The following is a 22,160-nucleotide window of genomic DNA, read 5'->3' as shown; positions in this document are numbered from 1 at the left end:
TAATGTCATTCAATTAATTCACTGCCAACCTTCCCAGTTAACGTGGATATTGGACTTCTCAAGCCGTCAATGGCAGTGAATGTGTTGATAAAGTAAGGGAGCGTTTGTGAAACGTCATCGTGATGTTATTCTGCTGAATGCGCATTAAGGTCGGTTGGTAGAAGTCCCATTCACCTCCATATAATTTTGGCTGAGAAAACCTTGTTTTTTTTGGTGGCATTTTATTGCAGTATGCAAGTATGGGCCAGGCGATGCCAAGCTATGCAGCAAAGCTTCTGTACAACAGTGGCAACCAGAATTTGCCCTAAATACGAAGTTTCGCACAAGTGCGTCCCATATCTGTCCACCTGGCCTGACTGAGGGATATATTTGATCGACTACTTTTAATTTCGGTCTACACAAAAGATTTAATGGAACTCTACAAGTCTTTTGACGCATAGAAGCATCCATCATTCAATTGGTGATTGGAAAATGTTCAGATAGCGAAACACCTTGATATGTGACGTGCATTTGCCTATTATGAGGCTCATATCCATTTGTGTTAGTATTCCCTACATAAGAGGTAAAATATCACCAAAGGTAACGGAGGCATCAAGTATTTAAGAGTGAGATGAAAGTTATTACCTAATGTGAGATTTATCCTTTGTTTGTTTGTTTGTGGCAAACATCATTAAATGTGAACAAAACATCTAATATCATAATTTTATATTGCAAAACAAGTTATTCCAAAGTTAAGTGTCTTACCATGACTATATAAAGTGCCGACAGCAAACATGGTTCCTGTTGTGTCACGTAATGTGGCTGCACATAAGCTTTCAGTGGGCTTCGTGTTTATTTGGGTTGCCGTAAAAGCGTTAAGAATCATTCTGTATGTAAAGCCCATAATGCAACACGACAGTACCATTTATTAATTAACGGAAATAAGAGTGAATAACCCGACTACTCGTGGTCGGCTATTGGCCTCCATTGGCCTTTCTGCCACCAAGGACATCACGTGACCATTTGGTGTCGACACGGCGAACGCTCCCATTGTAATTAAACGGTACTGTGTCCATGCGTGTAGTATGGGGCTCTGCCGTAGACCACCAGTTTTACTAGTCTACATTCATGTTTGTCCAAGTCGAGTTGCCGTACAACTCAGTGGGTCCCTGTTGCAGATAGTGTTCCGTGTGCAAATCGGGTTACAGCGTCACATCCTTCATTGCATGGTTTTATTTTGTCCCTGAAGAACACTAAACAGCCGAGACGGGAGGGGGGTGGGGCGTCCCGGAAAAGCCCGCCGATCAAACCACACACACACACCGGAAGCTGCTTGTTTTCTTTACAGAATTAAACGGATTTTAAAACAAGTGCGTTTGGACTTGCTGTTGTCATAAATTGAGGGGAAAACTATTTAGTTGATTCATATAACAGCGTTCAAATGAAGAGGTTCGATAAACTACGGAAACCAGTCTGGTTAGTCGGTGACATGTTTGATGCACACGACTCTAAAGCAGCGCTGGGTAAATTGTGCTCAGTAATGTATTGAATGATGTATTTATAGAGTACATTTTCAGTAGGCCTGATTGAAGAATGGAGCAGAATGCCATTTTTACCGGACATTACTTTTATCTGGTCTAAAGGTTGTGTTCCGAACCGAGGCTTCGTCTTACACCAGTAATTATTTACATTCTGTGATCTTTGTGCCCTTGTATGCCGGGAATCCTTGTAACACAAACTCCCGATGACTTTTACTTTGAAAACGTACAACCGGAAACAGTATTTTCTCGGACTCTTAGGCACTTGAGTGGCATTTTTTTTAATATATATATTTTTTTATTTTTAACATGCCTGACAAAAACAAGTCAAAAGACAGAAGAGACTACTCGGCACCAGCGAACGATAATATGGACAACGGGGACGAAGCCGAGGTGACCGTCAGACGGTAAGATTTGACGGACGTTTGTCGTCAAGTGGCGCCTATGTTTTAACTATCTTTTGTGGAAACTTTTCGTAAAACGTGAGAGCAGTCGAGTGTAGGCAAGGCTTCTTACCCAATTCATCCATGGTGGCTCACTAGTGTATGACTCATAATCGACGATTTATAGTGACTATGTGCTTATTGTGATCATTTGTGATGGTCCCTGGCATGTGGGATTTTTGTTTATTGTACAAAGTTGTCTTCTTTTCTGTTATGACTCTTTCAATGAGCTCGTTTTGTACACAACCGTAAAAGGTTGTGTTTAAAAACTGCCGCGCGGTCTTGGACTGAAGCTGAGTTGAAATGCTGTCCATTGATTGAATTGTTGAAATGTAGATTGTGTGTGACCTGAGGGATGTATCTAATCAATAATATACTGTAAATGTTGTGAGACCTGAGAGCGAATGGTTTGAATCCCTTTAAAAAATGTATGAGGAAGATGTAATTATGTAAAATATTTATGAATTGTGGGAATTCTATTATGAAATTTGTGAAATGTGGCTAACGCCCAAGATGTCCTGAATGAATTTAACAGTGTGATTGTGAGGCAATTTTGGGATTTGGAATAGTGTTTAAGAAATCTTGAATGGTCTGAGCAGATTAAGTTCATTTCCATTCATTCCACTGGGGACAGATGATTAGAGATACGAGTGTTATGATTTACGAGTGTGGTCACGGAACTAATTAAACTCGTAACTAAAAGGCACCACTGTACTTAAATCCCTAAAGGGTGAATAGGGATGACCTCAAATCCCCTAAAAGTTTCGCAGAGACGACCTGAACCCCCCCCCCCCCCCCCCCCCCCCCCGAAGTTGCGCAGGTTGATATAAGAGTACTGTAAATCCTCAAAGTTGTGCAACTTAAAATAAGGCTACCTTACATCTGCAGGTTAAATGTTCACTACCGTAAACCCCCCTAAAAGTGGTACAGGTAAAATGTTCGTCAAAATGGTGGTGTAATCTTATCTGTATGAAAGGGACCTAAATCCGTGACGCAATCTGCCTATTGAAAACTGCATAATCCATATCCAAACAAAAAAGCGCGTCTCTATTTGACTAAAACGGACCAAAACACACACTTCCTGCTTTGATGAACAGCATGTTCCAGTCCAAGCGGGGCAAAAGTTGAATTTGCAATTCAGAGTTTAAGATCTGCCTGCGCGCTTGTTCATGTCAGCTGCATGTTCTTTTCCTGGCACGTCTGCGTGTGGCTGTTTCAGGCTCCCATTCACATGACAAGAAAATATAAACAAGAGGAGCGCCTCCTGTCACGTCTTGCACCTACTCACTCACTCACTCACTCACTCGCACACACACACACACACACGCGCGCGCACACACGCACGCACACGCGAGCCAAGTTGCACAAGGACTGAGTGTTCCTGCATGATGGCACAGCAATACAGTTGTGCAGGACTCACACACACTCTTTTTTTTTGTTTGTTTGCACTATGTGCGTGTGTCAGAGGCGGAATGAAAAAGTGTGTTGTTGTCCCATCTGCAATGTTCTCAGATTGCCGGGAAGGACGAGTGGGGGGGGGGGGGGTGTCAAGTGGCTAGCGTCCAACAGTTTGTCAGCAGCCGAGAAGCCGTTTTAGAAACATGATATTCTCTCCTCTTTTGGAGTTTCCTCTTTTTTTAATTTTGGCTATCCAGGTTGTTTGTTCCGCAGAAGGGTTGTTCTTAGTGTAGAAGTGGAGGACGGGGAAGCACTCCCATCACAGGGCCAGGAAACATTTTTAACATCCATCCATTTCCTTTACCGCTTATCCTCACTAGGGTCGCGGGCTGCTGGAGCCTATCCCAGCTATCTTCGGGCGGGAGGCGGGGTACACCCTGAACCGGTCGGCAGCCAATCGCAGGGCACATAGAAACAAACAACCATTCGCGCTCACATTCACACCTACGGGCAATTTAGAGTCCTCAATCAACCTACCACGCATGTTTTTGGGACGTGGGAGAAAACCCACCCAGGCACAGGGAGAACATGCAAACTCCACACAGGCGGGGGCGGGATTTGAACCCCGGTCCCCAGAACTGTGAGGCAGATGTGCAAACCAGTCGAACACCGTGCCGGCCACATTTGTAACATTCCTGCTTTTAAAGGAAGAAAGACGCACCAATGACGCATGATGCTACAATGCAGTGTAGCTGGTGTATTGTGGAGGGCTTCGTCAGATTGTGTTTTAGTGGGAAGGGATGCATAAGATCAATGAAATGGAACGTAGGTCTTTTTTATTTAAGGACAGCATCAGGTGGGTGTGTTTTTAGTTGAAGGACTGAACCACATCAATTATATGCATGTAGGTATTTTAGTTTGAAGGGACGTATCTAATCAATAATATACTGTAAATGTTGGTTTATTTTGAAGGGCTGCATCTGATTGTTTTATTTTGAAGGGTTGCATCAAAGGAATACACGTTTTATTGGGAAGGGCTGTTTCAGACCAATGATAGGAAATATGGAGGTTTTATTTTTGAAAGGCTGCATCAGATCATGTTTTGTTGAAGGTTGACATTTCAATATGGATTGAGGGGTTTCATTTTGAAGGGTTGCATCAGAATAATATGAATTGAGGTGTTTTGATTTGAAGCGGCGTGTTGGGTTGTTTTAATTTGAAGAGCTATATCAAATGGATATGGAATGTGATGTTTTTTTTGTTTTTTTTAGATGGGCTGCATCCGATTGATTTGAATGAGGTGTTTTATTTTGAAGGGCCACATTTGGTTTGTAGGGAATGTGATGTTGTATTTTCAAGGGCTTTATCCATCCATTTTCTTTACCGCTTATCCTCTGATCAATAATATACTGCAAATGTTAAGTGTTTTATTTTGAAGGGCTGCATCAGATTGTGTTTTATTTTGAAGGCGTATATTATACATTTGGAATGTACATGTTAGTGTTTTGAAGGCCCGCATCTGGTCAATGGTATGAGTGAAGCGTTTTGAAATATAGTTTGTATATCAGTGTAGTGGAAGCACGGTGGACGACTGGTTAGAGCGTCTGCCTCACAATTCTGAGGACCGGGGTTCAATCCCCGGCCCCGCCTGTGTGGAGTTTGCATGTTCTCTCCGTGCCTGCGTGGGTTATTTTCCGGGCATTCCGGTTTCCTCCCACATCCCAAAAACATGCATGTTAGGTTAGTTGAGGTCTCTAAATTTTCCGTAGGTGTGGACGTGCGTGCGAATGGTTATTTGTTTATATGTGCGATAGGCTGGCAACCAGTTCAGGGTGTACCCCGCCTCCAGCCCAATGATAGCTGGGATAGGCTCCAGCGCTCCCGCGACCCTTGTGAGGATAAGCGGCTCAGATAATGGATGGATGGATGGATGGATGGATATTAGTGTAGTGTTGTTGTGATATATGTTTTGTATGGTGAAGTTTCATTCAGAAATAGTTTGTTTTGTGAAGTTTTATTTAGAAATATGGTTCATGAAGATATGCTTTTTTTTATGTATGGTTTGTAAAGTGATGTTTTATTTGGAAATATAATTTGCATAGAAAAGCTTTATTCTGAACTGACTGGTGTCCTCTTTCTTCCTGGTTCAGGAGCAGCTCAGAACAGAGGAAGTTGCGCTCTCGCGACGCGGCTCGCTGCAGGCGGGGTAAGGAGACCGAACTGTTCTATGACCTGGCTCGAACCCTACCCCTACCCAGACGTGTCTCCACACACCTGGACAAGGCTGCCATCATAAGGGTCGCGCTCAGCTTTCTGCGGATGCACCGCCTCCTCCATCCCGGTAAAAAGATATATTACAATGTGGCCGCTTCCAACCAAAGTGGCGGCTCGGACCTTAATTAAAAAATTTCTGTCTCAGGAGCAGAGATTCCGAATTCTGAGGGGGATGAGGACCCAGCGGACATCCTGTACACTCAGGCGCTTTCGGGCTTTATGGTGGTGATTACGACGGAGGGAGATATGATCTACCTGACCGACAACGTCAGTAAGCACGTCGGCATCCCGCAGGTAACACAATGCTACAAATACTGCAAAAACGTAGTTAAAAAAATGCACAAATATTAGGGGATAAGATTGGAGGGGAGAAAAATTACAACTAAAATACTCCGACAAACATAATACCAAAACAAATACATAAACATGAGATAATATATAAGACAAAAAGCAAAAATATAACTTCAAAAGTCCTAAAATATTTTGAAATAATAAAAAGTAAGACAGTGAAAATATATTATATATAAATAAAAATATATTTAAAAAATATATTAGATGTAACACAAAATGTTAGGGGGAAAATAAGTACAGATAAATATATTATTTTACACAAAATACACAAATATCAGAATCAGAATCATCTTTATTTGCCAAGTATGTCCAAAACACACAAGGAATGTGTCTCCGGTAGTTGGAGCCGCTCTAGTACAACAGACAGTCAATTTACAGAACACTTTGGGGACATAAAGACATTGACAAAAAACAATTGTGCAAAAAGATGCAGAGTCCTCTAGCACTTAGAGCAGTTCGAACGACTAATATTGCAATAGTCCGGTGCAATGACCATTGTGCAAAGGGCGCCGAGACTTCAAGGAGTGTATGCGGTTTAAAGTGGCGAGTAGTGCGATCATCTGGGACAATGTCGGTTGTGCAAATGTTACAGATACTCCTCAATCAGTGTGCAAATGGAGCAGATGCTACTCTGGCATGAGTGGCCAGTATATGCAAATAGTGCAGCATGGTGAGACAACTACAGTGAGTGCACGAGTAATACGTAATTGGCCCCACAGAAATGTGGCAACGAACTCAAGTCAAAAAATTTCCAGCTTGTTGTAATGGAATTATAGGTTAGGTGTTTAAGAAGTTGATCGCAAGAGGGAAGAAGCTGTTGGAATGTCTACTAGTTCTAGTTTGCGTTGATCGGTAGCGCCTACCTGAGGGAAGGAGCTGGAAGAGCTGGTGACCGGGGTGCGGACGGTCCGAGAGGATTTTGCACGCCCTTGTCTTAGTTCTGGCAGCGTGCAAGTCCTCAATGGGTAGGGGGGTACCGACAATCCTTTCAGCAGTTTTGATTGTCCGTTGCAGTCGGAGTTTGTCCTTTTTTGTAGCAGCACCAAACCAGACTGTGATGGAAGAACACAGGACTGATTCGATGACCGCTGTGTAGAACTGTCTCAGCAGCTCCGGTGGCAGGCCGTGCTTTCTCAGAAGCCGAAGGAAGTACATCCTCTGCTGGGCCTTTTTGAGGACGGAGTTGATGTTGGTCGCCCACTTCAGGTCCTGAGAGATTGTAATTCCCAGGAACTTGAAGGTCTCGACGGTTGACACAAGGCAGCTGGACAACGTGAGGGGCAGCTGTGGCGAAGGATGCCTCCTGAAGTCCACGATCATCTCTACCGTCTTGAGCGTGTTCAGCTCCAGGTTGCTGCTGATGTGCATCTCTAAAGGCAACAAATCAGTCAACAGTGGGTCACGTTGGAAGCCGTTAGAATTACGGCTTTGGGGCAGGGCACATGGATGTCAATCGTAGGGTAAAGTCTTTTACTGGTCTTTTATCTGGTTATGCATTGTGAGGTCAAAAAGCAGTGAGGGGGAGAGGTGTAGCAGGTTAAAGTTCACCCAGTATGGCATCAATTATTTGAGCTGAGGAGCTTTTTGTCTCTCTCTCTCGCTCGCTCGCTCGCTCATCTGTAGCCCTCTTGTCAGACATTTACGACATTCCGAAGAGGCAAGGGGGAGAATGGGGCTGCATATTCTACAAAGAAACTATAGGCTTCTTTACTCAAGCGACCGGGCTGACGTCACTGCAGCCATCCCGCATGCAGTTAACTTTATACTTGAGCGCAACCCACGCGTGCTGTTTTGAAAGTGTGCTGCAGTTCTCCTCCAAGTTGGGGGTGTCGCTACGGCTGGTATTGGCTAGGACGCCAGAGGGTGGAATTTCCTCAGTGTTTTTTTGGCCATTTCCCATAGCCGTTTTGACTTGACTTGACTTTCCTTTCCGTAACAAGGAACAAAGTAACAACAATGGCGACCGTGGAACAGCGTCTGCTAAAACAAATGGGCCTAGATGACCAGATGATACGTTTAATTATGCTGCAAAATCGATCGAGAAGGCTGGCGGCGGCGTAGGTGCAATGTGGAACCGGGAGGAACGCTGATTACATCATCACAGCCTGTGACTAAAACGGACCAATGGCGAGAGATGATCTCTGCGGCATTCTACGCGCAGCAAAATTTTTGCCGCGTACGTGTCAAGCGACACACAGGGCCGCGCGGGCCAATTCGTCGGTCACGTGATGCAATGCGGGCGTTGTCGGCCGCGCAAGCGCGGGAGTATAAAGAGGCCTTAAATGGTCTCCAAAATAGTTTTTCATGCAGTAGGGGAGCTTTAGGACTTGTTCTGTTGTCCTCATGAGTTGTTGACCCCGTTTAACTACTTCTTACATTTGAAAAACATTGCACAATCCTACCAAAGCCAAACAAAGAATACTCAAAATATTACTCAACTCACTTCAACTAAATTTTATTGCTAGAACACTTTTAACAACAACTGCAGCTTGCAACAAAACATTACATAAAAGACAACAATTAACATCATAATAATACAATAATAAATAACAAAAATATTTTTTTCAAATTAAGATATACAAGAGCTCCATTTACATCTGCATTTAGCAAACAGGAGGTACAGATTTTTATTATCTGTTGTTGCACATGACGCTGTTAGGAGATGAGAGAGAAGAGCAAGATTTAAGTCTCTTAAGAACCAGTATGAGGGTGCCGGGATCACAGATGTCTGCTCAGGATACTGAAATTATAATCTTGCAATCACAGCGTGCACGACGTCATTCACGTTTGCTATAGGCTGAGTTTGAATGTAAACAAACAACTACAGTTTTCTAACATTATCTATGCCAAAGCATCTTAAACAATTCCAAAATATTTGAAAAAAACATCAAACCCATGGGAAAATGAGAGAAAATGATATAAAAAAAAAAAAAAAAAAGGCAAAAGTATTCCTCCTTCTGTTCCTTCACTTTTTCCTCTTCTTTCTCCTGCTCTTCCTCATCCTCTCCTTCTTCCCCCTCCTTGCCATTGTCCTCCTCTTTTCTCATCTGTTCCTTCGCATTAGTTTTGTACATCAGTATAAATAAATGTGGTTCTATTTGTTTGTGTTTCATAGTTGGAGCTTCTGGGTCAGAGTGTGTACGAATTTGTTCATCCCTGCGACCAAGAGGAGCTCAGGGACCTTCTTCTGCACCCAGGTTAGTTGCACCCGATCATATAGTGTATCTTTCATATTATTTTCATGATGATGATGTAGTTGTATGTAATGTTAAGAAGAGGGCAGGTTAAAAAGCAAAACATACTCTCTTTTTGTATTTAGTGTGCAGTAAAAAAGTCAGCGGCGGTCAGCTGAGTCAGAGGAACTTCTTTCTCCGAATGAAATGCACATTAACCAACAGGGGGCGCACTGTTAACATCAAGTCTGCCAGCTGGAAGGTACTAAACACACGCACACACTTACACACACACACACTGTTTTTATAGCCATCCATCCAATTTCTGAACTGCTTATCCGAAAATGGTGTGTATTTTAACAGATTTAACTTGTCTAAGGGTTTGTGGAAAGTGTCGGCATTTTAAAAGCCTTCGGTTGCCTCTCTCTGTCAGGTATTCCACTGCACGGGTCACATGCGTGCACTGGGTGACTCGTCTGCGGGGCCCCCTGTGGACTCGGTGATGATGCTGCTGTGCGAGCCTGTCCCCCACCCGTCCAGCGTGGACTTCCCCCTGGACACGCACACCTTCCTCACCCGCCACAGCATGGACATGCGCTTCACTCACTGCGAGGGCAGGTGACCACCAAAGCCTCTGTCCCACGTATCCAGATAGACGTAAACCTCCGCCAAGGACGCATTGAAAGTTTATTGTTTTGACAGTAATTTTAAGTAATTCTTATTTAAATTTTTGGTAGTTCAGTGTCCACTTGCATTGGGGCCGAGAGGGGCAGTTACCCATCAATTCCAGCAAGTGGAATGGTTTCCAACTTTAATATACAGTGCAGTGGAAAAGGTATTGGCTCCCTTCTTAAATGCTTATATTTTTGCATAGTTTCCCCACTTTAATGTTTGAGATCATCAAAGAAATATAAATACCAGACAAATATAACCCAAGTGAATTTAAAATGCAGTTTTTAAATGGTGTTTTCTTTTATTAAGAAAAAAAAATATTCAGTGACCTAGCCCTGTGTGAAAAATTAATTACCCGCCTTGTTAAATCATGAATTAATTGCGGCCAATCACAATTTTTGGTTAATTTTCACTAATCACACCCAAACCAGGTTACCTCCAGATCTGTTTAATCAAGAAATCACTTAAACAGAATCTGTCCCGACAAAATCAAGTCAGACAAAATATCTAAAAAAGCTGCAATAAAATGACACAATCCAAAGAAACAGTTGAGATATAAAGTAATTGACATCCAAGGGTTACAAAGCCATTTCTAAAGCTTTAGGATTCCAGCAGACCACAGGGAGAGCAATTATCCTCTCATGGAGAAAACATGGAACATTGGTGAACCTTCCCAGTAGTGGCCGGCCTACAAAGATTACCATAGAGAACAGCAATGACTCATCAAGGAGGCCACAAAGGAATTCCGGACAACTTCTAAAGAACTGCAGGCCTCCCTTGCCTCAGTTAAGGTCAGTGTTCATGTCACAGCAATTAGGAAGAGACTGGGCAAAAATGGAATATCCATGGCAGAGTTCCAAGGTCAAAACCACTGCTGACCAAAAAGAACAAAGGCTCGTCTTACTTTTCCAAAAAAACACCTGAATAATTCCGAAGATTTTCGGGAGACTATTATAACAACTGATGAGATGTAAGTTGAGCTTTTTGGAAGGTGTGCGTCTCGTTACAGCTGGTGTAAATCTAGCAAAGCATTTCAGAAAAAGAACCTCATACCAACAGTCAAACTTTGTGATGGTCCTGGGCTCCTTTGTTCCTTCAGGACCTGGACAACTTGCTGTGATTGATGGACCATGAATTCTGCTCTTTAAAAGTAAATCTTGAAGGGGAACTTATGAATGGCTTAAAAGAACAAAATGAAGGTTTTGGATTGGCCTAGTCAAAGTCCAGACTTGAATCCAATTGAAATGCAGTGGCATGACCTTAAAAAGGTCGTTCATGCTCCAAAACTCTCAATGTTTGCTGAATTCAAACAATTCTGCAAGGAAAAGTGGGCCACAATATCTCCACAGAGATGTGAAAGACTCATTGCCAGTTATAGAAAATGCTTGATTTCAGTTGTCGCTGCTAAGGATGTCCCAACCAGTTATTAGGTTAAGGGGGCCATTACTTTTTCACACAGGGCCAGGTAACTTTCAATAGGTTTTTTTTCCTGAATTAAAGAAATCACCATTTAAAAGCAGTATTTTAAGTTCACCTAGGTTGTATTTGTCTAATATTTACATTTGTTTGTTTATCTTAAACAAAGTGGGGAAACTATGCAAAAATCTAAGAATTTGAGAAGGGGGTCAATACTTTTTCACGGCACTGTATGGCAGTAATGCCTCAATCAAACTACAGGATTTTAGCCCCGATATTGGTCGGATTTGTTATCGTGGGCAATTTCCCAGATCGCGCTTGACATATTTTGCCGGGAATTACAAAACCTCTTGTGGTGTGACATAATCCACGACCAATGTTTTGGCCCTGCGATAGCCCTATGACACCAAAATGAAAAGTCTAGCATTTTTTATTTTTGTTGGGATATTTTCTGTGTAGTGTGACATATGAACGACAACGCTCCGACAGCGCACATTGACTTCGACCAATAGGGTTGCTTATTGTGATCGTCGCATTGCCTCCATTGCTTGCTGTTCTCAACGTATTTCGTCGCCGTTGTCAACCTTTATTCACACGCACAAACCAAAGTTTACCGAAGCTTCAGAGGATGGTTCAACAGAATGCCGGCATGTTTACGTACAAACGTTAGTGCTACCACTAGCTTGCTAGGCTACCTAACATTTTGTTGCCTGCTTGCGAGCCATAGTAAAAGTATGTGAACATACCTCTAGCCCTTTGTAAATGGACAGCCCAAAACGTCCTCTCCTGAACACCGGTGACGACCACCACGCGCTTTTCCTCATTTTGTTCCCCCCCCCCACACACACACACACAATACATTGGTGCGATCCATTGTTGTTGTCATCGCCATAGTAATGGGTGTATCCGGCCGCGTTGACGGGTGAAATGTTTTCTGGTCCCGCCCGTCCCTGACAGCGTTTGATTTGACAAGATAAAGTCCAGCGATCGTAAAATACAAGATATGGTGGTATCGGAATAAATGTCATGTAGTGTTGCCAGTGGCTGACCGTGATATGGCAAGATTTTATGGCAGTAGTCTTGACATAGTGCCACCATGAAACACCAAATTTGTCTTGTAGTCTGATCCAAGCATAATGTGGGAATATGTCTGTTCGCTTTGGGAGTTAGTGCAGTAGGAATTACAGTAATACTCCACTCTTAAAAAATGTAATTGACGTCCCCCCAAAGGTGTTTATAATTTCCTCAACTGGTCGCCAGCCAATCGCAGGGCACATATGGACAAACAATCATTCACACACACATTCACGCCTACGGACAATTTAGTCTTCAATTAACCTTTGAACCCTGGACCTCAAAACTGTGAGGTAGATGTGCTAACCAGCTGGCCACCGTGCAACCTATTATTGTTATTATTTTTATATTAGTAATATATTTCCCTCAGAGGTGGCTGATATTCTATTTTCTAAGAGTACCATTGGCCTGTTGTGAAGCATAAAAGAGGTTCAACTTGTGGCATGTGTAATTTTCTTTTCTGTTTATTTGTTTTCCAGGTTGAGTGAGCTGGTGGGATACGAGGCGGGCGATCTGATCGGCCACTCGGCCTTCGAGTTCCATCACGCGCTGGACTCGGTACATGTCAACAAGAGTCTGCACACGCGTATGTTCTCGTGACTTGATCCCTAGGGTGGGAGAAAATCATCATTCATATCACTGCGATTTACTTTCTTTCCTCTCTCTCTCTCTGTGCAGTGTTGGCTAAAGGGCAGGTGAGCACCAGCCCTTACCGCTTCCTGGTGAGGGGCGGCGGCTTCGTTTGGACCGAGACACAAGGCACCGTCCTCTACAACAACAAGACATCACATGCTGAGGCCGTGGTCTGCCTCAACTTTGTGCTCAGGTACGCCATAGACCAGGGGTGGGCGATTTATTTTCTAAATCTGCCATGTGAGAAACTGTATTCTATATAAAGCAATACATTGATTGTTTTTTTTTTCAATCCAAATGCGCTGCTACATGTGCAGTAGTACTATAGTATACCGTATGATGTTATAAGTAGGAAATAAAAATGCTTGACAAAATTATAGGCAGTCGTTTTGAAATTACATGCTCAGTAATCACCGGGATATTCACAGTTCATGATTTGTGAGTTCACCTCTTTACGTTTTTTTAACCTATTCTCCATTGTTCACTGAAAAACCCACTTATTCATGGTTCTTGGCGTATTTTAGTGCTTTTTCTATCATGCCCTAAGATTCCACAAGATGAGGCCAAAGCCCAGATAGAAACGAAGTGATTTTTATACAGTAGGACGTATGTTGAAGTGAAATATCTCAGCTGTTTAAGATTTAAATATGTCAGCATAGGCTTGCACTTCTGGTGCATTTTTTTTCAAAATCAATTTGATCAAAAGCCATTTATTTTGAAGGAGAATGTTCTAAGATGAGTTTGAAATGATATTAAAGTGTTTTGGGATCATATAGCCTGTGGTATATTTTTGGTTTAAACTATTAATATCCGTCCGTCCGTTTTCCGTTCCGCTTATCCTCACTAGGGTCGCGGGCGTGCTGGAGCATATAGGCAATTATAAACATTTGAGGAGGGGCCTGTCATCACTTCCAATTTTTCACTATTCATATACAATTACAATACACTATATACTATACAATTTAATTTGCAATTCTTCTTTGCAGCGCCGTGGAGGAGTCGGACGTAGTTTTCTCCTCGGAGCAGATCTGCGCGGATGGTTCCCTCAAAGCTGATCAACTCAAATCTGAGAGCCTCAACGAAGAGACAGACCTGGAAGAGAGTGCCAGCAGCACCAAGCCGGAGACGCTTCTCCTGCCCACTCCAGAAAATGCGGATGCCGTCACTCCACTGACAGGAGGTCTGATGCCAGTTTGGTTGTTTTTATTAACATGAATTCTGTTGTGATTTTTTTATTTTTATTTATTTTTATTTTTTATGCCAATAAATCTGTGCCGTAACAGCAAACATAATCTTTAAAAAAAAAAAAAACACACTCTGCTTTATTAATGAACAAAAGTCTACTTTATTGACAAAAACTAAATTTAAAAAATGACTGATTTGTAAGCAGTAATGTGAAAAAAAATTTAAAACATTGTCCGCTGTTGAAAAAAGCAAAAAAAAAATTTAACCTCAGGTTTTAAAAAAGTTGATCATCACCTGTAAAAGTAAATAAAATCCAATGTGATTTAAAAAAAAAATCATCAAAACTGTGATGTATTTAAAAAAAAATAATATAAAGTCAACTGCAATTTTTAAAAAAAAGACAAAATAAAAACTAAGTAAATAAAATCCTCACCAAGTAGTTGTTGCGCTGATGAATCAAGTGCTGAGTGCAATAATGGTCTGCTTCCCATTTATCAAAATTGGCACTAAACCTTATTCATCTTTTTTGTATTCATTTCTGTACTTAAAAGTAACAAAAATTGAGTTAGCTCACTCTAGTTCTCCATGGCTCATTTTGCAGTTCAGTGCTATTTTTCTTTATTATAATAACTATGTTCTGGAGCAGATTAATGGCATTTTAGTTTATTTCAATGGGAAACTTTGATATACTACGGTGGAACCTCAATAAAAACGGACCCCGATATAACGGATATCGGATGAAACAGCGTTGGGACTGAACAATGTGTCCAGAAATAGTTTCCATTTGTCACTTTAAATGCAGTTGGCAAAGTCTGTCGGTTCCAGAATTGGCCACTGTTGTTTACTGGCGCTATGGCACAATACAGGCAGAGAATGGGACTTCTTGTATTTCCGGGTCACAAATATACAATCTGACTAGATCCAATTCCAAAAGATGTGCCTCACATTCCATTTGACATTGCGGCCATGTGATGACGGTACTATTGTGCATAGAGCGAGAGAGAGCGGCATGGCTCTGAGGAATACGAAATCCCTGCTGACTCTGGGCGAGAGGCGGAGTATACCCTGAGCTGGTCACCAGCCAATCGTAGGGCAAATATAAACAAACAACCTTTCGCACCTATGGGCAATTTAAAGTCTTCGATGAACCTAATATGCATGTTTTGGGGATGTGGGAGGAAACCGGAGTACCCGGAGAAAACCCACGCAGGCACGGGGAAGGACATTCAAACTACACAGGCGAGGCCGAATTTGAACTGTGAGGCAGATGTATTAACCAGTCTGTCACCGTGTCGCCCCTTTCAAACATTTTCAAGCTTTTTTAAAAAATATTTATTTACAATAACTTTGTATTGTACTGGGCTATTTTAGGCCACAAAAAAAACCATACTAAACAATAACTTTGTACTCTACAGTAATATGGATGCATATGGCCTCAAAAAAAAAGAAAAAGTGCTTCGATGTAATGGAGAATCGGCTATATCAGATGACCCTCTGCCCCCATTAGTACATTCTACCGGTATTTTGTTTCCACTGTACACATAGTTAATTTGTTCACAGACCAAATTAAACTCGTAAGTCCAAGGTACCACTGTACGTGATGAATTGTAATAATCGTTGAATGTGTTTTGCGTGACTTAGACTTTGTGGCGCTGTCCTTCGCCACGCCACGCAGCCCGAGCGACGTCCCCGAGGACCCTCTGGACCTCTGTACCCCGCAGCTGCGGCAGCTCCTTTTTCCCATCTTTAACCCCGACACTCCACCGCCCTCTTCATCCTCGTCGTCATCCTCGCCGGATCCCGAGCCAGCGCCGGTAAATACAAAGCTCGTGCACTTAATGTGGGAAGCGAGCCGTCCCCCGCTGATGAGATGTTTTTTTCCAGAGTCCGAACGACAGTGACACTGTGCTGGACACCAGTGAGGTCGAGAAGTTCTTTGCTTTTTGGCCAGAAGATGGCGAGAAGACGCAAGAAAAGACGCAGCAGGTAAGCACACTTGTGTGTCAGAACACTTCATTAGGTACATGACATCCAACGCAAGAAAAAAATATTTTTGATGGGGTATTGTCATCACAATATTTGTTTGTAAAATTGTATTGTGTCACACTGAAAGGGGGAATTTTGTTGGTGTCCCTGCTAAAACTACTGCCCCCGCGACCCGACCTCGGATGAGCGGGAGAAAATGGATGGATGGATGGATATTTTGAAACATTTTTTAAATACATATTTTGTTATAATAAAAAAGATACAACAAATTCAGAAAATAGAAATATTTTTTTCAATTACCAAATAACTTTCCTGGTGTCTTATTTTTTTTTTCAATAAATGTTTCAAAATTAAAATCATTAAATATATAACATCCTTTCTAGATTTTTTTTATTTTACATTTTTTAGAATATATAATATATATATGATTATAAACTTACAACAAATACATCGTCTTAAAAATTCATTAAATATAAGTGAATTGATAAAACAATATGGAATCTATCTTTGACCATTTTTAGTATATTTAGTTTTACATTTTTAAATATATAACACAAAAAATATATAAGAAAAATGATCAAAAAGGTATCTTTTTATAAAAATAAATAAATACATGAAATAAACAATGAGTATACACAGCTCTGGAAAATATTTAAAAGGCTAAAAAAAGCTTTACGTTTTGACCATTTTTATTTTTCTGAAAAGGATGTAAATGACAAATTTGTAATTATGTCGTCAGTTGTTTCAAGAATAATACTAAAATCTTCATTTTACTCAAACATCTCAATACTTTGTTATATACTTTTTGTTGGTAATGACAGAGGTCAGATGTCTTCACACACTGTTGCTGGTATTATAGCCCATTCCTCCATGCAGATCTCCTCTCGAGCAGTGATGTTTTGGGGCTGTTGCTGGGCAACAACTTTCAACTCCATAGTATTTATGGTGTTCTTTGGATGCAACTCAACATTCCTTCTCCTCCAAACACAACAAGTTGAGTTTTTACCAAAACGTTCTATTTTGGTTTCATCTGACCACACATTCTCCCAATCCTCCCCTGGATCATCCAAATGCTCTCTAGCAAACTTCAGTCAGGGCTGGACATGTACTGGCTTAAGCAGGGGGACACGTCTGGCACTGCAGGATTTGAGACCCTGGCGGCGTAGTGTGCTGCAGATGGTAGCCTTTGTTACTTTGGTCCCAGCTCTCTGCAGGTCATTCACTAGGTTCTCAGTGTGGTTCTGGGATTTTGCTCACTTTTCTTGTGATCATTTTGACCCCACGGAGTGAGATCTTGCGTGGAGCCCCAGATCGAGGGAGATTGTCAGTGGTCCTGTATGTATTCCATTTTCTAATAATTGCTCCCACAGTTGATTTCTTCACACCAAGCTGCTTACCTATTGCAGATTCAGTCTTCCCAGCCTGGAGAAGGTCTATAATGTTGTTTCTGGTGTCCTTTGACAGCTCTTTGGTCTTGATCATAGTGGAGTTTGGAGTGTGACTGTTTGAGGTTGTGGACAGGTGTCTTTTATACTGATAACAAGTTCAAAAGGGTTCCATTAATACAGGTAACGAGTGGAGGACAGAGGAGCCTCTTAAAGAAGAAGTTACGGGTCTGTGAGAGACAGAAATCTTGCTTGTTTGTAGGTGACCAAATACTTATTTTCCACCATAATTTGCTAATAAATTATTTAAATATCAGACAGTGATTTTCTGGATTTTTATTTTTTTTCCTTCTCATTTTGTCTCTCATAGGTGAGGTATACCTATGATGAAAATTACAGGTCTCTGTCATCTTTTTAAGTGGGAGAGCTTGCACAATTGGTGGCTGACTAAATACTTTTTTTGCCCCATTGTATATATATGTTTGTTTGTGTTTGTTTTTTCAAAAGATACAGGATCTTGATAATTAGCATTCCAGTAGTCCATAAATTTTATTTAATATACTAATATTTTTGTTTTACTTCATTTTTAACTTCCACTTAACCTAAATTGTTATATACTATAATAATAATATTGTTTAATATGAATAAACAAAATGCAAATAAATGGCTTGGGCCACTATTTGTACAATATCTTGTAAAGGCCACATTTTAGTATTGGGTGTCATTGAATGGTGTCCCGCAGATGTGTGGTAAGTTGATGGAGACAAATTCCTTCTGTGTTTTTTGGACATACTTGGCAAATAAAGATGATTCTGACAACAGCTGTTGTTGATGTCAGGTGATGGACAGCATAGATCTGGACATGTTGGCTCCGTACATCTCCATGGACGACGACTTCCAGCTCAGCTTCTTCAGCGCTGTCTCGGGGGCTAACTCTGACGTTCATGCCGAGCCACCACCAGAGCTCACCTCCATAAACAGGAAACGGTAGGAAACAATATAGAAACAAGCAGAAGAAAGATTATGCCAAAATAAAGTCAGAATATTATGAGAAAATGCTAAATTATACCGGAGTATGGTGAGAAAATAATTACATTTCATGTGTATGAAGTGACTACTTTTGTGAGAGAAAAATCTGAACACACCAGAATTTAACGCAAAAAAATATTTTTTTTAATGAATTAACTCATATGATGGAAAGATGTCAAAATATGCAATGATAGTCATATTGTAGGCAAACGCATCTGTTTTAACAATTATTTTTTTTAAACAATCAAGCTGGGCTTCATTATTAAAAAGCAACTGCATTGAGAAAAACTAAACATGTTTTTAAAGACTGATAAAAATTAAGAGGTGATGTGAAAAAATATTGTGGATATAAAAACTCTACACACCCCTGTTTAAATGCCATGTTTTTGTGATATCAAAGAAGAGACTAACAGTTAATTTCAAAACTCTTCCACCAAGAATGTGACCTATAACTTGTACAACTTAATTGAAAAAATCTTTTCGAGAGATGATGTAAAAGTCAGAAACTGAGATAATGTGGTTGTGCCCATCCTCTTATAACTTGGGGGTATGGCTGTTAAAAATTTACCACACCTGCCACCATTTAAAGTGTCTCTGATTAACCAAAAATAATGCGTCGCGCCTTATGTGTGCACCGCGTTCCAAATTCTGTAAATGTTGTTGTCTGACTTTGATGAGCGCTCCGCTTGACTGACTGGGAGAATTTCCTGCCGACAGGCTTTTTATATAGAGGAAAGGCGGACGTGACTGAGTACAGCATGTGGACGTTAAAGGGGGAAGGGTGCGCGTGACAGACGGCGCTAAAGGCACGCCCCCAGTAGGTATATAGCGCCGGGGTGTGCGTTGTGCAAAACAACATCGGTTTGGCTAAGAACCCCCGAAAACGGCACCTACGAAGAGACACGCTTACGAAGCACAGTTTAAACTGCAAGCTATCAGTTACACGGAGGGAGGGACATGGGAATCGAGCAGCCGCGAGAGAATTCAAGATCAACGAATGCATGGTTCGCAAGTGGAGGAAGCAGGAAAACGAGCTTCGTCAAGTCAAGAAGACGAAGCCGAGTTTCCGCGGAAACAAGGCGAGGTGGCCCCAGTTGGAAGACCAACTCGAGCAATGGATTATTGAGCAACGAACAGCCAGGAGAAGCGTCTCTACAGTCACCATTCGAAAGAGTGCAATAACTTGGAGCTTGCCATCATTCTCCAACCGCTGGACATCGGTGTAAACAGGGCGTTCAAAGTGAAGTTGCGAGCGGCGTGGGAGCGATGGATGACAGATGGCGAACACAGCTTTACTAAGACTAGGAGGCAGCGCCGGGCGAGTTACGCCACAATTTGTGAATGGATTGTGGATGCTCGTGCTAACGTGTCTGCTTGCACTGTTCTTCGAGCTTTCGTAAAAGCCGGCATCATTTCTGAGGAGCCGGATGGCAACGAGACTGACTCCGACAATGACGAGAGGGAACCTGGCGTGTTTGATGGAGAGCTTTCCCTGCTGTTCATTTCAGATACAATGTAATTATCAATACAAATTCCCCCCAAAATAATGCTGCGATAATAGAGTTGGAGTTTTATGAGAGAAGAAAATGAAATTTTTACTTAGATAAAAGAAAGAAGTAGTTTCTGTGTTTAACAGAGAGAGAGAGAGAGAGAGAAAACAGAAAAAAACAGGAAACCATACGACCAACTGTTCTGTTTGTCTGGCACAAAAGTCTGCATTTTTTTTAAACTAAACAAATGTGCAGTGTATATTTAAACAAAATAGCACATACAGTTGTACCTTGACTTAATAGTTTAATTCCTTGACCAATCTCATAACTCATCATATTCCTGTATTAAATCAAATTTTCTCCCATTTCAATTATTTGAAATGCCAGTTATCGCTTACAGTGTCCCCAAAGCCCACCACCTTTTTAATGTTACGTTTTTAATAAAGAAAAATAGCAATGGATTGTAAAATTTAAATAGATACAAACTGGTGTCTCTCAGGGCTCGCAACCCAGACGAGGATTCTGTGTCCCGACTGATGGCGACGGACGACAAGCGTTACAAGCACAACGATTGTGGCGCCGACGCATTGGAGGACCAGCTGCTGCTGAGCCACACGCTGCTGGTGAGCGAGATGACGACGATCATGTCGGCCAATGGCCATCGGGGTAGAGGGCGTGGTGTTGTTAAACGTGGAGGATGTTTTTGGATCGCAGGGTTGTCTGGAGGAGAGCCAATCAGGGGGGGAGCTGAGCGCCAAGGGGCGGAGTCATCTTCTTACAGATAGGGATCCCATCTTGGGGAGCTTGAGAGGACTCTCTGACACCACATGTAGGTTTTCTCAACTAAAATGGCTTAAAGAGGTTGGAAATATGATATAGAAAATATGATGTTAATGTTACACATAGGCGGCACGGTGACCGACTGGTTAGAGCGTCAGCCTCGCAGTTCTGAGGAACTGGGGTTCAATCCCCGGCCCCGCCTGTGTGGTGTTTGCATGTTCTCCCCGTGCCTGCGTGGGTTTTCTCCGAGCACTCCGGTTTCCTCCTAAATCCCAAAAACATGCATTAATTGGAGACTCTAAATTGCCCATAGGTGTGAATGTGAGTGCGAATTGTTGTTTGTTTGTATGTGCCCTGCGATTGGCTGGCAACCAGTTCAGGGTATACCCCGCCTCCTGCCCGATGATAGCTGGGATCGGCTCAAGCTCGCCCGCGACCCTAGTGAGGAGAAGCAGCTCAGAAAATGGATGGATGGATGTTACACATAAACATGTACACACAAAATATTATCTAAATATACATAGATGTTAAGAGACCAGTTTGCGACATAGTTATTAAATATGATGTCAATATTACACTTCTACATTTGAGGTACATTGACATTAAATACCATGTATAATATACTGTAAATCTTCTACATTGACATAAAATATAACATTTTATGTTTGGCAGCACTGATGTTGGACATCTTCAAATCTCAGCCGCCCCCTGATTTGTCTCCGATGTCATGACCAAGCTGTCATCATCATTCTGTTCCTCATCTTCATCGTGGTCTTCATCATGATCTTTTGTCTTCTGCACGCACTCAGACGGCGGCCAGCCAACCAGCCAACCAGCCACATCTTAAGCTCAGAAAATGTGCACACGCACTCCCGTGATGCTTTGCTGCTCTGTAGAAAAAAGGCCTTTCAGTGACATATTTTTTCTACACTTCCAATCATTTGTACATTTATCAAGTCCATAGAGTGGTATCACCTTTTGCAGCATTTCTTTTATTCTGCATGTGCCAGACACCTTATATGGTCATAAAAAAAAAAAAAAAAAAAATCGTTTGCTTTGTAATCCTAGTGTACTATACTATCAACAAGCAGTAATAGAGTAGTAAGCTTCACATCAGCTATTTTTTTAGACCTACAGTACTCGAAGGAATAAGCTGTATGCTCCTTTTCAGAATCAGAATCATCTTTCTTTGCCAAGTATGTCTGGGGGGGCATGATTCTTTTTTTCTGTGCATGAATTTATGAACAAAGTTGATGCTACTTTCAATGATGTAAAAGCTAGTTTTTAATGTCTGAAATAAAAGGTTTTAGAATGGGTCAGTTTGTCGCGATCGACAAAAACGTGGTGAAAATAT

At 41.7% G+C, this 22,160-nt stretch overlaps 1 protein-coding gene across 2 annotated transcripts; it reads left to right on the top strand.

The window, feature by feature from the left end:
- The first annotated feature begins 1,762 nt into the window (after positions 1-1,762).
- On the top strand, positions 1,763-22,122 carry hif1al (hypoxia inducible factor 1 subunit alpha, like). 2 transcript variants are annotated; one of them, XM_061680772.1, is made up of 15 exons: positions 1,764-1,924; positions 5,509-5,699; positions 5,778-5,926; positions 9,099-9,180; positions 9,303-9,418; positions 9,590-9,774; positions 12,798-12,904; positions 12,997-13,144; positions 13,938-14,131; positions 15,778-15,950; positions 16,021-16,122; positions 18,346-18,494; positions 20,526-20,649; positions 20,741-20,855; positions 21,479-22,122. In XM_061680772.1, exons 1-15 carry the CDS (start codon positions 1,827-1,829, stop codon positions 21,535-21,537), a joined length of 1,992 nt encoding a protein of 663 aa, XP_061536756.1. In that variant the 5' UTR covers positions 1,764-1,826; the 3' UTR covers positions 21,538-22,122. The 2 variants fall into 2 exon arrangements, with proteins under 2 accessions (XP_061536757.1, XP_061536756.1); XM_061680773.1 differs by lacking the exon at positions 20,741-20,855 and having other exon boundaries at positions 1,763-1,924.
- Positions 22,123-22,160: the final 38 nt, after the last annotated feature.

This window comes from Phycodurus eques, chromosome 7, assembly GCF_024500275.1.
Source record: "Phycodurus eques isolate BA_2022a chromosome 7, UOR_Pequ_1.1, whole genome shotgun sequence".
NCBI lineage: Eukaryota > Metazoa > Chordata > Actinopteri > Syngnathiformes > Syngnathidae > Phycodurus > Phycodurus eques.
This window is presented reverse-complemented; position numbering and strand designations above follow the sequence as displayed.

Bases quoted from the DNA above. Each gene is read 5' to 3' on its own strand.
- hif1al (XM_061680772.1), top strand. From the start codon at position 1,827: ATGCCTGACAAAAACAAGTCAAAAGACAGAAGAGACTACTCGGCACCA. The intron at 5,700-5,777 runs GTAAAAAGATAT...TTTCTGTCTCAG, and splicing joins GCACCGCCTCCTCCATCCCG to GAGCAGAGATTCCGAATTCT. The intron at 20,856-21,478 runs GTAGGTTTTCTC...TATGTTTGGCAG, and splicing joins AGGACTCTCTGACACCACAT to CACTGATGTTGGACATCTTC.